The sequence below is a fragment of the Artemia sp. Qi Xiang Cuo genome, chromosome 5, assembly GCF_049724085.1.
Source record: "Artemia sp. Qi Xiang Cuo chromosome 5, ASM4972408v1, whole genome shotgun sequence".
Taxonomy (NCBI): domain Eukaryota; kingdom Metazoa; phylum Arthropoda; class Branchiopoda; order Anostraca; family Artemiidae; genus Artemia; species Artemia sp. Qi Xiang Cuo.
In genome coordinates this window covers 74,994,265-75,008,231 of record NC_142798.1, presented here as the reverse complement: position 1 = coordinate 75,008,231, position 13,967 = coordinate 74,994,265, and the positions used below count along the sequence as shown (strand labels likewise).

At 37.0% G+C, this 13,967-nt stretch overlaps 1 protein-coding gene across 1 annotated transcript in view; it reads left to right on the top strand.

Moving 5' to 3' along the window:
• The window catches only part of LOC148952516 (vesicular glutamate transporter 1-like), a 71,924-nt gene that overhangs the window by 48,240 nt on the left and 9,717 nt on the right, over positions 1-13,967 (top strand). The window contains exon 9 of the mRNA XM_089089218.1: positions 12,227-12,373. Coding sequence (XP_088945344.1) covers positions 12,227-12,373 — 147 coding nt within the window. The remainder of the gene's footprint in view (positions 1-12,226; positions 12,374-13,967) is intronic.

Below are 13,967 nucleotides of genomic sequence, written 5' to 3'. Positions count from 1 at the left end.
TCTAAACTTATCCGTTCTTCTTCGTCACCGCCTGATAGCATTGAAATAAATAGATGGTTTGAACATTTTCCTTCAATGTTTGCGGCTGATCCTCCATTATTAGAAAGTAATTTCCGGGACATTCTGATGCAGCATTTTGATCGGCTAAACCAATACAGTAACTGGCTTACTATTACCCCGTCGTGTGTTGAATTTTTTGTTCGTCCTCTTCCTTTAGAGAAGTCGCCTGGGGCAGATGGTATTCAGCCGGAACATCTGATGTGTGGTACCCCTAAACTGTTTAGTCATATAACTGTATTGTTCCAAGTAATAATATCGTAACAGTCTGTCCCACAAGGTTTGTGTCAAGGGGTCGTTAATGATACGCATACGACGGGGAAAAACCTTAAAGATTGTTCTTCGTACAGACCTATCACTATTTGATCAGTTCTAGCAAAGTTACCGGAGAAGATACTGTGCCCTATAGTGGCAGCACGAGCGGATACGGGTGACAATCAGTTCGGTTTCCGGTCCGGTCTTGTTGTTCAGAATGCACATGCAACTTTTATTTCAATTGTTGAAAAGTTTAAGAAACAAAAAACTCCATTATTTGTCTGTGCAATAGACATATCTAAGGCGTTTGATTCTGTCTTACATTTGCAAGCAGTCTTGTCACTACTAAGGGCAGGAGTTGATCCCTTTTTTTGTAATTGTCTGTGGCAATGGTATCGAAAATCTAAAGTAAGAATTCGGTCTGCCGGACAGCTTTCTGGACCTATAGATATACTTAGGGGTGTTAAACAAGGCTCAGTAATCAGCCCTGTGATATTTAACAATGCAATACGTTCTGAAACAAAATCGATAGAAGATTTTTTGATAGATGATGGAATTGATGCTTGTCATCTATCTTACGCAGATGATCTACCTTTGATAAGTGATAACTTAGAATCTTTACAGAAAGCTATTAATGCCAGGTCGTCTGCACTTGGTGATATTGGGCTAACAATAGAGCCGTCCAAGACTGAATTCGTCGTTTTGAACGACTAAACATTGCCAAATCGTGCTGTTGATGTTTGCGGGAAGACAGTACTCCAAAAGAATAAATTCGAGTATCTCGGACTCTGGTATTGGAATTCTATCAAAGCTACTAAAAATCTAGTTATTACAGCACTTAAAGAAAAACTACGGAAAACTTACGGTATGCTAGCACGAACTAAAGGTCAATTTGACAAAATTACGCTCGGTCGTCTCTGTAATGCCGTGTTCGGGCCACATGTATTTTTTTTTTTAACTCCTTTATGAAATTACTTTAGTAAAACCGAACGTAACCAAATTCGTTCAAATTTTTTTCGGTATTGAAAATATTTATTGGGAATTCCCATATGGTTAAGAAACTCTTATGTTTCGCAGAGGTACTATATTTTTGAGTTAAGTAAGAAAATGCATGAGTCGTATACCCCTTTTCAAAAGTCGAAATAGAACAAAACACGACTTTCCATTGGCTAGTCTTGTGCATTAAAATCCTGATTTTGATTTCGTTTGTTTTCTCTTTTCCATAGCTATCGCAATTTAATTTTGTTTTGTAGCGTTATGTGATTTTTTTCTTTATTTTTTTCTTTCGTTTGTATAATTCCTTCGAGCATTTACATGTATTTGTATGAAGGGTTGAAATAAAATTATTATTATTATTATTATTATTGACTGAATACTTCGTTTTAAAAGTTAAATTTAACATTGCAAACTTCTGTAAATCTCTTGCTTGAAATATTAGACTATGAGTATTGTTTTTTGTATTTCTAGAAGGTCCCTTACACGTTTTCTTCCTGCACTAGAGTTAGGCCTAATAATTGAAGGACTTGATATTTGAGGGTTCGATATATTGTCGTGGTCTCTTCTACCTAGATGGGTATGATTACAACATATCAAATCTAAATCAATTTGCTCGAAAATTTTATTCGAATCTCTATAAAATGTCTCAATGAGCTCATCCCGACTCAATCTATCCATATCTAGTTGCTCAAAAATTTCATCTGATTCTCTATGAAATTTGTTAATACGATCGTCCAGAGTCAAATCCTGAGGGTTCCAGATGCTTTCTATCGCACTCAATGTAGCATCCATGGCTATAGGATCAACATATCCAGGGATCTGTATCTCACTCATATCTCCACCCAAATTGATTTTGGGTTTTACTGATTATGGTGTTTTTAGTTCGACTATTCTTATTTTCTTTGCTTTTTTCGATAGTGAAGAATTTGTATTCGTCTAAAGTAATAAATATCGTTTTAATTATCATGCATACTGTTTTACTGTCTATGTAGATGAAAGAAGTATTTCTTTGTTTGTAGAGTCTTTGTGTATTTTTCATTATTTTTTTCACATGTTTTATGAACAAGAATATGGTGTTTTCATAAATTGTGTGAACAACAATATTTTTTGTTACCAAAACAAGCATATGAAATAAGACATAAACCCTATTGTATTTTGTTGAATGAAAACAATTGTTATCTTTAGTTTTTTCAAAAATTATCACACATGGTTAAGATAGATTAGAAATAAATCCTAGCTTTTTTTAATAAAATAAGACGGTCATGCTGCCTAAGTAAAGAGGAAGTGTTTTTTTCACTAAGGTACTTTATAGGAAAGAATTTTTCGGAATGGTCTCATTTGGTTGGAAACTGAAAGTTTTAGTGCCCTTTCCTAAGATTCAAAAAATGATTGAAGGGCGTCAGCTCTCCTCCCATGCAATTTTTCGCCGGAAGTATAAATTATGTTCTGGTGTCTAAGGGTACGGGGGGCTGTCAGTCGTACTCCTCTTAGGTTCTGTTCGTTGTGAGTTTGACTCGGGTATTTAAATCCTTCAATTATGGTATTATTAATAGAAGTTTTCTGCGAAAATAAATTTGTGATATTATGTAACTCTTTTCATAGTGTATTGACTAGTACACATCTTTGTCGATCCTATTTTCAATTTCATTTTAATAATGCTCTCTTTAAGAGTCAAAAATTATTGGTGGGTGTCAGCTCTTCGCCCATGCAACTTTTCCCCCGAAGTACAAATTATGTTCTGGTCTTTAAGGGTACGGGGGGGGGGGTGTCAACCATACTCCTCTTATTTTCTGTTCGTTTTTAGTTTGACTCGTTTATTCAAACCCTTCAATTATGGTCTTATTAATAAAAGTTTTCTGTGAAAATAAATTTGTGATATTAGGTAACACTTTCATAAGGTATTGAGTAGTGCAAATCTTTGTAGATCCCATCTTAAATATCATTTTAAAATCTTGAACGTTTTCTAAAAATCTTTAGCTAAGTTATTCAGATCTTGAAGTAAGAAGGGGGTACCATAAAGACCACGGCATGTTAAACTTGACCCGATTTTGTCTTGCTCAGAATTTTCGTTAAATACAAAATAAATTTTAGTTTTTTCATTAAAGCTACTTACTCATATATTGAATTCCGTTCGCAGGAGTAAAGAACACTTGGTTTTCACTAGAAGTGCCCGAAAAACTTCCGGAAGACCTTCAGGCGGGCTGGCCTGCCTATTAAAACATTAACTAGTCCCGCTATCCCCTGTGTGTTATCGTGAATGTGATTATTTCATTGCAATCCGTTTTGCTAACCTAGTTCTTATTAATGTATACCTCCCTTGCGACCAAAGATCCTTTTCTTCTCTATCAAAGTATACTAACGTGAACAAAAAAGTAAGCCGCAGCCTTTGAAAAACAAGCCGAAAATAAGCCAGACAATTTTTGCTCAAAATCTAACTTTACTTTTAAAGGTGCCCAAGTTTTGACGGCCGCATACTAGAAATATTTACCATTAGTCAGGTCCATTGATCCTACTGGCGTTATCCACCTTTCAATTCGTTCCCTGGCTAGAGGAAGTTAAGTTCCAGTGTAGAGGTTATTTTGAAGCTGCATTTAGTACAATTGTGATAAACCGCTACCCTATGTGGAACTCTAGAGACTTTACAGAAATTTCCGCGCGCTATGTTCAGAAAATGCTCGACCGTGCTTACTTTCCTGTCCAACAGTTCGGGGAAAATTATTGACGAGGACGCCCACCGGCTTGATTTCTCCTGTGTTAGTTCGAGCACTGTCCGTGTGTGCACCGTAATTTCTTTATCCCATATTTTCACTGAGTCGGTCCTCCAATTACTGTAATGATACTCTGCGACCCAAGGCGTTTTAATATCAACATTTTGGTTCAGTCAGAGGTTCGTTTTGGCGCAATAGAGTTAATCCCAGAACAAATTCTTAAAATTTTGTCCCAGCCCTTATGTATTGGTTGGACATAAAGATGCATTAACCGTAACCGTAACCCGCAGACAAAAACAAAAAAGATCATTAGATCATTGGTTTATTATCACATGAGTCTGAAACAAGATTGATTGCTTCAGGTTTGCTTATGTCACAAGCTGATGCTCATCACCGCTAAAAATGGGGGTGCAAACCAGTCATGTACACAAGCTATTTTTCTGTGGCATGTACCCAATTTGCTGGTGGCCAATGCACTGAGCTACACACCTCAATGCATTGGGTACCCCCCCCATACCCGTTAGGGATTAATTGTTTTATGTATAACCATCAACATATAATGTACTCTTTCTTCACTGTTGTAATATACCGCAGGATCTGTACCTCAGAATTTTATACCTACATCTAACCAAGTGTACTACTCCATATATAGCATAACACGACCTACTCCATATATAGCGTAGTAGGACCTATGCCATGTTTAATATAGTACTGATTGTGGGGTGTAGCACTCAAATTCTTAGATACAGATCCTGTGGTGTACTACTGCAGGGGTGAAGTAGTACATTATGTTGATGGTAGTACATAAAACAATTAATATCCCTAACTGCCCCATACCGATTTTCACTTTTGCATGTATTCTGAGAAAACCCATGACCAGTTTGCTTCTTCCTTTGAGCATATTTAAACTGAAGTGATGCAAAGAAAACCTCAAATATAAATAAATGTATTTTCTCAGAATAGGCCTAGACGAAAAGTGAAAACGGGTATGGGGGTACCCAATATATTGGGGGCAGTACCCGATGCATTGGGGTGTGTACCCAGTGGGCTAGGCTGTGTACCCAATCTGTTTGTACAGAGATACAAACCACAGAAAATAGCTAGAGTGTACATGACGACAGCATGACGACTCCTGGACGACTCACATGAACTAAACAGCTAAACAGGATCTTTAGATGTTACAGACATGTCTGTTATGAGGTTGATTCCTGGCGTTATTCTATACTAACAAGTAACAGCTAATATACTGTACCTTCAGCTGTAGTTCAACCCCATGAATTAATGGCTAATGCTTTTTATGCTGTTGTTACGAAGCCACGTGTCTCAAAGGATTTGAAAACTCCATCACACTGCCGCGGTTAGTTTTATATTTTGACCATAGAGTTAATACGTGGTTTTGACCTTTTGTGAGCATTCGTTCGTTCGTTCGTTCGAAAATCGGATGAATTGCCAAAAAATATAAATTCTTCCTGAAAAAGTAAATCACGCCAAGAAATAAGCCAGCTCAAAATAAAATAGCCAAGTTTTAAGCCACAAGCCAGTTCCAAAAATTTTCACGCCAGTCGCCAACAAAATAAGCCAGTTTGGCGTAAAATAAGCCTATCTGGCAACGCTGGTATACTAAAGCATGTGCATCGCCAACAAAGTATAATCATCTACTGAACAAGTACTGACAAAACCTATCCTCTCCACACAAAAAAGTGACCCTTTGTTACACAATTTACACAGACCCTTAGGTTATTTTTAAGACCCTTAGTTACAAAATTCAATACAAATTTCCGGGTAACTAGTCGCCTGAATCACGCTCTATTGGCTGGGATAATTTATTGGCTGGGAGCAAAGTACTTTGGCTCGGAGCGATTAAGTAGTACAACATTTTGCGTCTAGAGGCACTGAGGCACGCGGGGTCACTTTTGGAGAGTTTTGTCAGTACTTGTTCAGTAGATGATTATACTTTGATCGCCAAAGACCCTTCTTGTTAGTGTTGAGAGCAATGGATTGGATTGGATCCTGTTAGGCGATACGAACTGTGATATAAACTCTACCTCAACGCAGACTGATTTATTTTTGGATTCGTTACCTAATGGCTATCGGGTTTTGGATAAAGATGCATCCCATTCATACATATATAATAGCGGTTCATTGTCTGATATTGGTCATTGTGTTGTTTCTTCTGGTGTTTCTATTAGCGACATTCACATTGAACAGGATGAACGTGATTATGACCATCTGCCCCTTTCAGCCACTGTCACCATCAATTCGACTCGGGCTGAACAGAACTTATGTACTAATTACAAAAAGTGGATCAAACAGTTCGTGGTAACGAACTGTAAGTAAGGAGCGACCCGGCTCAATGGTAACCGAAACTCTAAAAAACGGAATTTTGATACCAATAGATACATCAAAAGAATCAGATTTTAATTCTGATTTCAAATATATAAGTTTCATTAAGTTTAATCATACCTATCAAAAGTTACGTGCCTGAGAAAATTTGGCTGATTTTCGAAAAAAGGAGGAAAGATCCCCTAAAAGTTATAGAACCTTAATGAAAATCACACCATCATATTCAGCGTATCAGAGAACCCTATTGTAGAGGTTTCAAGCTCCTATCTACAAAAATGTGGAATTTTACATTTTTTGCCAAAAGAAAGATCACGGATGCGTGTTTATTTGTTTGTTTGTTTGTTTGTTTGTTTGTTTTTTGGTTTTTTTTTCCCAGGGGTGATCGTATTGACACAATTGTCCTAGAATATTATAGGAGGGCTCATTGGAATCTAAATTAAAAGTTCTAGTGCCCTTTCTAAATGACCAAAAAAATGGAGGGCAACTAGACCCCCTCCCATGCTCATTTTTTTTCCAAAATCAACTGATCAAAATTTCGAGATAGCCATTTTGTTAAGCATGGTCGAAAATATGATAAAAATGTCTTTTAGGATAACTTGGTCCCCCAAAGTCCCCAGGGGGATGGCTGAAAGTTATGAACTTTACTCAATGTTAACATATAGTATTCGTTATTGGGAAGTATACAGACTTTTTCAGATGCGATTTTTTCTGGTAGGTGGGGGAAGGAGAGGGTCGGGGGCTATATGGAAGGATCTTTCCATGAAGGAAGTTTGCATGGGGGAAGGGACAGTGCGACGCCGGGGGCGCCGGATTTCCCAGCATTATTAAAGAAAAAGATCAGGAATTAAATAAAAAAAAAAAAAGTTTTTCAACTGATCAACTGATTGTGATTAAGAGGTCATTTTTAAAGAACTGGAAAAAAATTTCGAACTATAGTTTAAAGAGCAGGGTATTGACTAGGGGGCAAACCCCCTAATATACGTGTTAAAAATTTATGAATATAGAATTTTGTTAAGTAAGTTAATTCTAAGTTACGTATATTTATTACTAATAAAAACGTTCGTAAATAAAATTAAACAAAATTAAACAAGTTTCGAGAAAGCCATTTAACCAATTATAATATGCAAATTTTGTTTTAATTATTTATGTACGGTGAGCCAAAATCAAAACCTGCATTAATTCAAAAACGTTCAAAAATTAAATAAAAAAAACAGGTTTTTTTAACTGAAAGTAAGGAACGACGTTAAAACTTAAAAAGAACAGAAATTATTCCGTATATGAAGGGGCAGTGCCCACCTCAACACCTCGCTCTTTACGCTAAAGTTTGACTTTCTCACAACTATATTTTTTTTAAACAATAAAAAACTTTAGCGCAAAGAGCGAGGCGTTGAGGAGGGGACAGCCCCCTTCATATATTTTTATTCGAGATGAAATGTTATTTTTCGGGGGAGGGGGGGTGTACGAAGACTCGTCGAATTTCGTCTATATATATTTTTGTTTTGTTCTTACGAGTCGTAAAAAACTTAGGAGGGGGGATTAAACCCGAAAACACTCCCCTGGATACGGCTTGATTATCAGGTACCATGCAATCAAACAGTTCATGCTAATTATCAAACAGCTCGTGGTAACGAACTGTAAGTAAGGAGCGACCCGGCTCAATGGTTGACTTTCTCACAACTCTATTTTTTTTAAACAATAAAAAAACTTTCGCGTAAAGAGCGAGGCGTTGAGGAGGGGACAGCCCCCTTCATATATTTTTATTCGAGATGACATGTTATTTTTCGGGGGCGGGGGGGGTGTACGAATACACGTCGAAATTCGTCTATCTATATTTTTGTTTTGTTCTTACGAGTCGTAAAAAACTTAGGAGGGTTTTTTTTTATATTTATACGGGTTTTTTATATTTATACGGGGGGGGGGTGTACGAATACACGTCGAAATTCGTCTATATATATTTTTGTTTTGTTATTACAAGTCGTAAAAAACTTAGGAGGGGGTTTTAAAACCGAAAACACTCCCCTGGATACGGCTTGATTATCAGGTACCATGCAATCAAACAGTTCATGCTAATTATCAAACAGTTCGTGGTAACGAACTGTAAGTAAGGAGCGATCCGGCTCAATGGTAACTGAAACTCTAAAAAACGGGATTTTGATACCAATAGATACATCAAAAGAATCAGATTTTAATTCTGATTTCAAATATATAAGTTTCATTAAGTTTAATCTTACCCATCAAAAGTTACGTGCCTGAGAAAATGTGGCTGATTTTCGAAAAAAGGAGGAAAGACCCCCTAAAAGTTATAGAACCTTAATGAAAATCACACCATCATATTCAGCGTATCATGGGATCAAAAGAATCAGATTTCAATGCTAATTTCAAATATATAATTTTCATCAAGTTTAGTGCTAACCATCAAAAGTTACGCGCCTGAGAAAATTTGGCTGATTTTCAAAAAAAGGGGAAAGACCCCCTAAAAGCTATAGACCCTTAGTTAAAATCACCCCATAATATTAAGCTTATCATAGACCCCATAGTTTTTGTTTTAAAGCGCATAAATAAAAAATTTCTTTATTTTACATTTTTTGCACGAATAAAGTTAACGTATGCGTTTTTATGTGTATGTTTTTTTTTTTTTTTTTTTTTTTTTCCCCGGGGTTTTGGTATCTACCCCTGTGTCCTAGAATATCGTTGGAGGGCTAATTTGAACGGAAAATAAAATTTATTTTGCCCATTTTAAGTTACCAAAAAAAATGGAGGGCAACTAGGCCCCCTCCCACGCTAATATTTTTCCCAAAGTCACCCGATCAGAATTTTGAGATAGCCATTTTGTTCATCATGGTCGAAAATATGTTAAATATGTCTTTTAGGATGACTTAATCCCCCGAAGCTCCCAGAGGGAGGGCTAAAAGTTATGAACTTTACCCAATGTTAACATATAGTATTGGTTATTGGGAAGTATACAGAAGTTTTCAGGAGGGTTTTTTTCGGGTAGGGGGAGGTTAGGGGGGGTCGGTGGTTATGTTGGAGGATCTTTTCAGGAAGGTAGTTTTCATGGGGGAAGGGAAATTGCCATGAAGGGGGTGCCGGACTTGCCAGCATTATTTATTGGTTATTGGGAAGTATACAACCATTTTCAGGAAGGATTTTTTCTGGAGGGGGGGCTAGAGGAGGGGGTTACCCTGGAGAATATGTCCGTGTAGGATGTTTCTTTGGGATAAGGGACATTTCTATGAAGGGGGCGCCGGATTTCCAAGCATTATTTAAAAAACGAGCAGAAATTAAATAAAAAAAAAAAATTTTTTCAACTGAAATGTAAGAAGGAATATTAGAACTTAAAACCAACAGAAATTATAACGTATGTGAGGGGGTTCTCCCCCAAGTCAATACCTCGCTCTTTACGCTACAATTTTTTTTTTAGTGCTTTCAAAAGAGCTATCTATTCTAATTAAACGGCCTTTGTGATTCAGATGTTTGTGAATCAAAATTTTTTTAAATTTTAACTTAAAGAGCTTTTTATTGACTAAGGTGAGAACTCCCTCATATACGTAATAACATATACGTAATAAAAAAAAAACAATAAGAAAACAAGCGATACGGCTCAATAGTAATCGAAACTTTTAAAAACGGAATTTTGATGTCAATAAATGTATCAAAAGAATGTGTTTATAATGCTGATCCTAAATATATAAATTTTATTAAGTTTAGTATTACTCATCAAAGGCTACGAGCCTGAGAAAATCTACTCGATTTTTTAAAGAGGGTGGAAACATCCCCTACAAGTGAAAGAATTTTAATGAAAATCACACCGTCAGATTCAGCGTATCAGAAAACCCTATTACATAGGTTTCAAGCTCATATCTGCCAAAATCTGCAACTTTGTATATTTTGTCAGAAGAAAAATATACGAATATATAAGTTAGTTACGTAAGTTAATTTGTAAAGACATCCATTTAGCAAAAGAAAAGTAAAATTTTTATGCAAATAAAAGCTGCATTAACTAAAAAACGATCAGAAATTAAATAAAAAAAACAAGTTTTTTAAACTGAAAGTAAGGAGCGACATTAAAACTTACAACGAACAGAAATTATTCCGTATATGAAAGGGGCTGTCCCCTCCTCAACGCCTCGCTCTTTACGCTAATGTTTGACTCTGTCTCACAAATTTGTTTTTTAAAACAATAAAAAACTTTAGCGTAAAGAGTGCGGCATTGAGGAGGGGACAGCCCCTTTCATATACGGAATAATATCTGTTCGTTTTATGTTTTGATGTCGCACCTTACTTTCAGATTAAAAAACTTGTTTTTTTTATTTAATAACAAAAAGAGACTGGAATAAAGCTGACTGGCCTCTATATCTATCAACTGTTGATCTTCTTTTGTCTACGATTAAAGTTCCATTTAATTTACTCTGTACCAGTGTTATATCCCCACAAGCTCGAGTTCAGCTCAATATATATTACAGCCAAATTGTTTCCTGCCTGAAAAAAACTGAATAAGTGGCTGTCACGCTTTTTCGTTTTAAGCTTAAGACTAGAGGTTCAATATGAAAATCTGACCCTGATTTAAAAATTGTGAACAATCGTGCAAAATTGTGGCTTAGAATTTGGGTAGCGTGTGGCCGCCCTTTAAGGGGTCACCTTTTTGACATTAAACAGGAAACGAAGTTGGAATTTAAACGTTATCTTCGTAAAGTAAGGTACAATGGTATGGAATTTCCGAAGACCTCTAGTCAGTGGAAACAAGTGATTAATGTTGCGAAATTTGATTAAACTCCTAATGCCGATCGGATCCCTAATGCCTCTTGGATTAATCATTATAATAAGATTTTTAATATTATGAATTATGCGGTTCACTCTCAGTTTGCTAGCCTTTGTTCTTATGCATCACTTGCGAAAATTTACCAAGGTCATGTGCCTCCCGTTTCTGCTGACCGTGTGATTCGTTGTGTTAGCAATTTAAAATCTAAATCATGTGATATTAATGGTGATAGTGTTTTTAACCTTCATATTGATTTGAAAGAATTGATTTATCATTTGCAGTTATTATTTCAAATTTGTCTATGTACGTCTTTGGTGCCTGATTCTTTTTTGTGCGGGAGTTTCACTTCGATTCTTAAAAGTAGGAAAGATCCGACTAATTGCGCATCATACAGACCTTTTACGAAAGGCTGTTCGCTGAGCAAAGTTTTCGAATAGGTCCTGCTTCCTGAAATTCTTCCAAAAGTTGATTATGTGTCCAATCAATTTGGGTTTAAACCGAATATAGGATGCCAACATGCGCATCGAATTCTTGCTTCTTTTTTAATTCAAGCACGAAAAGATGGCTCTGAACTTCATTTATGTGCGTTAGATATTTCAAAAGCCTTTGACTCTGTTTGTCACTGCCAACTATGGTATTCTCTTACCCAGCTTGGAGTGAATTCATCTCTTATATGTGTCCTTCGTTTTTGGTATGCAAATTCATATGTTCGCTTCGGTCAGGAGAGATCTTTTTTGGTAATATTCCTATTCGGTCTGGACTTAGGCAGGGGGGGGGGTTCTGTCACCATACCTTTTTAATGCTTGTTTATACCCTGTGCTTTCTCGTGTTTTTCCGTCATGTTTTACGGGTCTAACTAATTTATCTTATATTGCTTATGCAGATGATTTATTACTTATTAGCCGTTCAAAATTCACCCTAGCTAAGTCTACCCAGTTTGTTCCTAAGTTTTTTGAAAAAATTGGCCTCGTGCTTAATGCTGAAAAATGTGAGCATTTAGTTTTCAAAGGTAAGAACCCAAGTAGTGATTTGAGTTGTAGTTCTTTTTCAGTTAAGCTGGCTCCTGCGTTGCGTTGGCTCGGGATTAGTATTTGCTCTTCTATTTCAGCTATCTGTGCTAGTGTGCTTGCAGATATTAAGAATAAGCTTAAAGCAGGTTATGCTAAAATTGTCCCAAATCGTGGCCGACATTCTCGTAAGGCATTGGTTAAACTCTATTCAACGTACTGCGACCATTCCATTCTTTTTCTATCAGGTTTGCGCTCATTTTTTGATACTAGTGATATGCAGGACAATAGAGTTTTGCACTTCCGTTATTTTAAATATCTTTTGTATTTGCCTCGTTGGTATAGAAACCGTAAGATTATTCGAATGTTTAATGCAACTGATATATTGACGTCATATAATAAGTTGGGCTCCAAGTTAAAAGACGAGACCTGCAAGCGATTGGGTCCTTTTCATCCTCTTGTGCGATTGTTCTGATTTGCATTTGTAGTTCTTTATATTGATATTGTTATGCATGTGTTTTGTTTGTACGTCTTTTCCTTTTATTTTCTTTTGTTACTCCCCTTTTATAATGTTAGTGAGAGTAGAGGTGACCCTAAAGCCCCCATTGCCCACCCCTGCTGCCACCTATAACTTTTTTTACATAATTCATGGATGATTATGTGTGTCGGTCGATTTATTTGATGTTTTTTATGGATTTTGTCAGTGAGAATTTGACAAACATGAATTTTGTAACATTTTTGTATGGTTTTATTGACTTTGTAAGTTAGAATTTTAAAAAACTGTATTTTTTATTTTTTTTGTATGTGATAATTTTAAAAAAATGTATTTATTAACATGTATTTTTTTTTTTATGTTTTTTGTAAGTGATAATGAAAAAACAGTAACTTTATCACTTTCATGGATGTCAACAGCAAATTATGGATGTTTTATGGTTTTTGTCAGTGAGAATTTGAAAAACAGTATTTTTCTCACTTTGCTGTCAGTCATTAATCAAATTGTTTCCGGGCAAAGTTTAGTAATGTCTGACAGGTACTGCTCCAGGAATAGATCCAAGTCATTAATGTCTTTGCCTCGGGAACAGTTCTACTGGTCGAACTCCAAAGCATATTAATAACCAAAGGCCATGGAAATAATTAGGCAAGAAACATCTTAGCGATGAATTGTTTTAGCGCGCGAGAAGGTTTCATATTAATTTGAAATGCGTTAGCACAGAGATGCCAATATCAAAGGAACACGCTGAATTTGCGTTTAAGGATTATTTGGGCGAAACCGTTTTAGACAGGTTATGGAACTATTTCGTCTAAACAGATAGAGACATTTTAAAAGAAGATTTTTGAAGAGATTTTAGAAGAGAATTTAATGGTAAAACTCTCTGGTCGTTATAATACACAAGTTTCATTTGAAGAGTGTTGTGAGGTCCTCTAACCCAACCCCAAAGGGTTCCAATCCTCCTACCCCAACCCCGAAGGAAGCCCCCGGTCCTCAAAGCCCCCCCAAACTCCCAAAGGCACTCCACCGGTCCCCAAATGTCCCCCAGGCTCCCAACTGTCCCCCCGGACACTCAAAGGCCCCCCAAGATCCCAAAGGGCCACCGGCGCCCCAAAGGCCCAACCAGACCCCCAAATGCCATCCCCGGGCCCCCCAAAGGCACATCGAGCTCCCAAAGGACCAACAGGGTCCCAAAGGCCCTCCACCGGTCCACAAATGCCCCCCAGGCATCCAAAGACCCTCCCGGCGCCCCCAAGGCCCTCCACCGGCCCCCAAAGGTCCCCCCGAGCTCCCAAAGGACCACCGACCCTCAAGGGACCCACAGACCCCCAAAGGCCCACCCAGACCCCCAA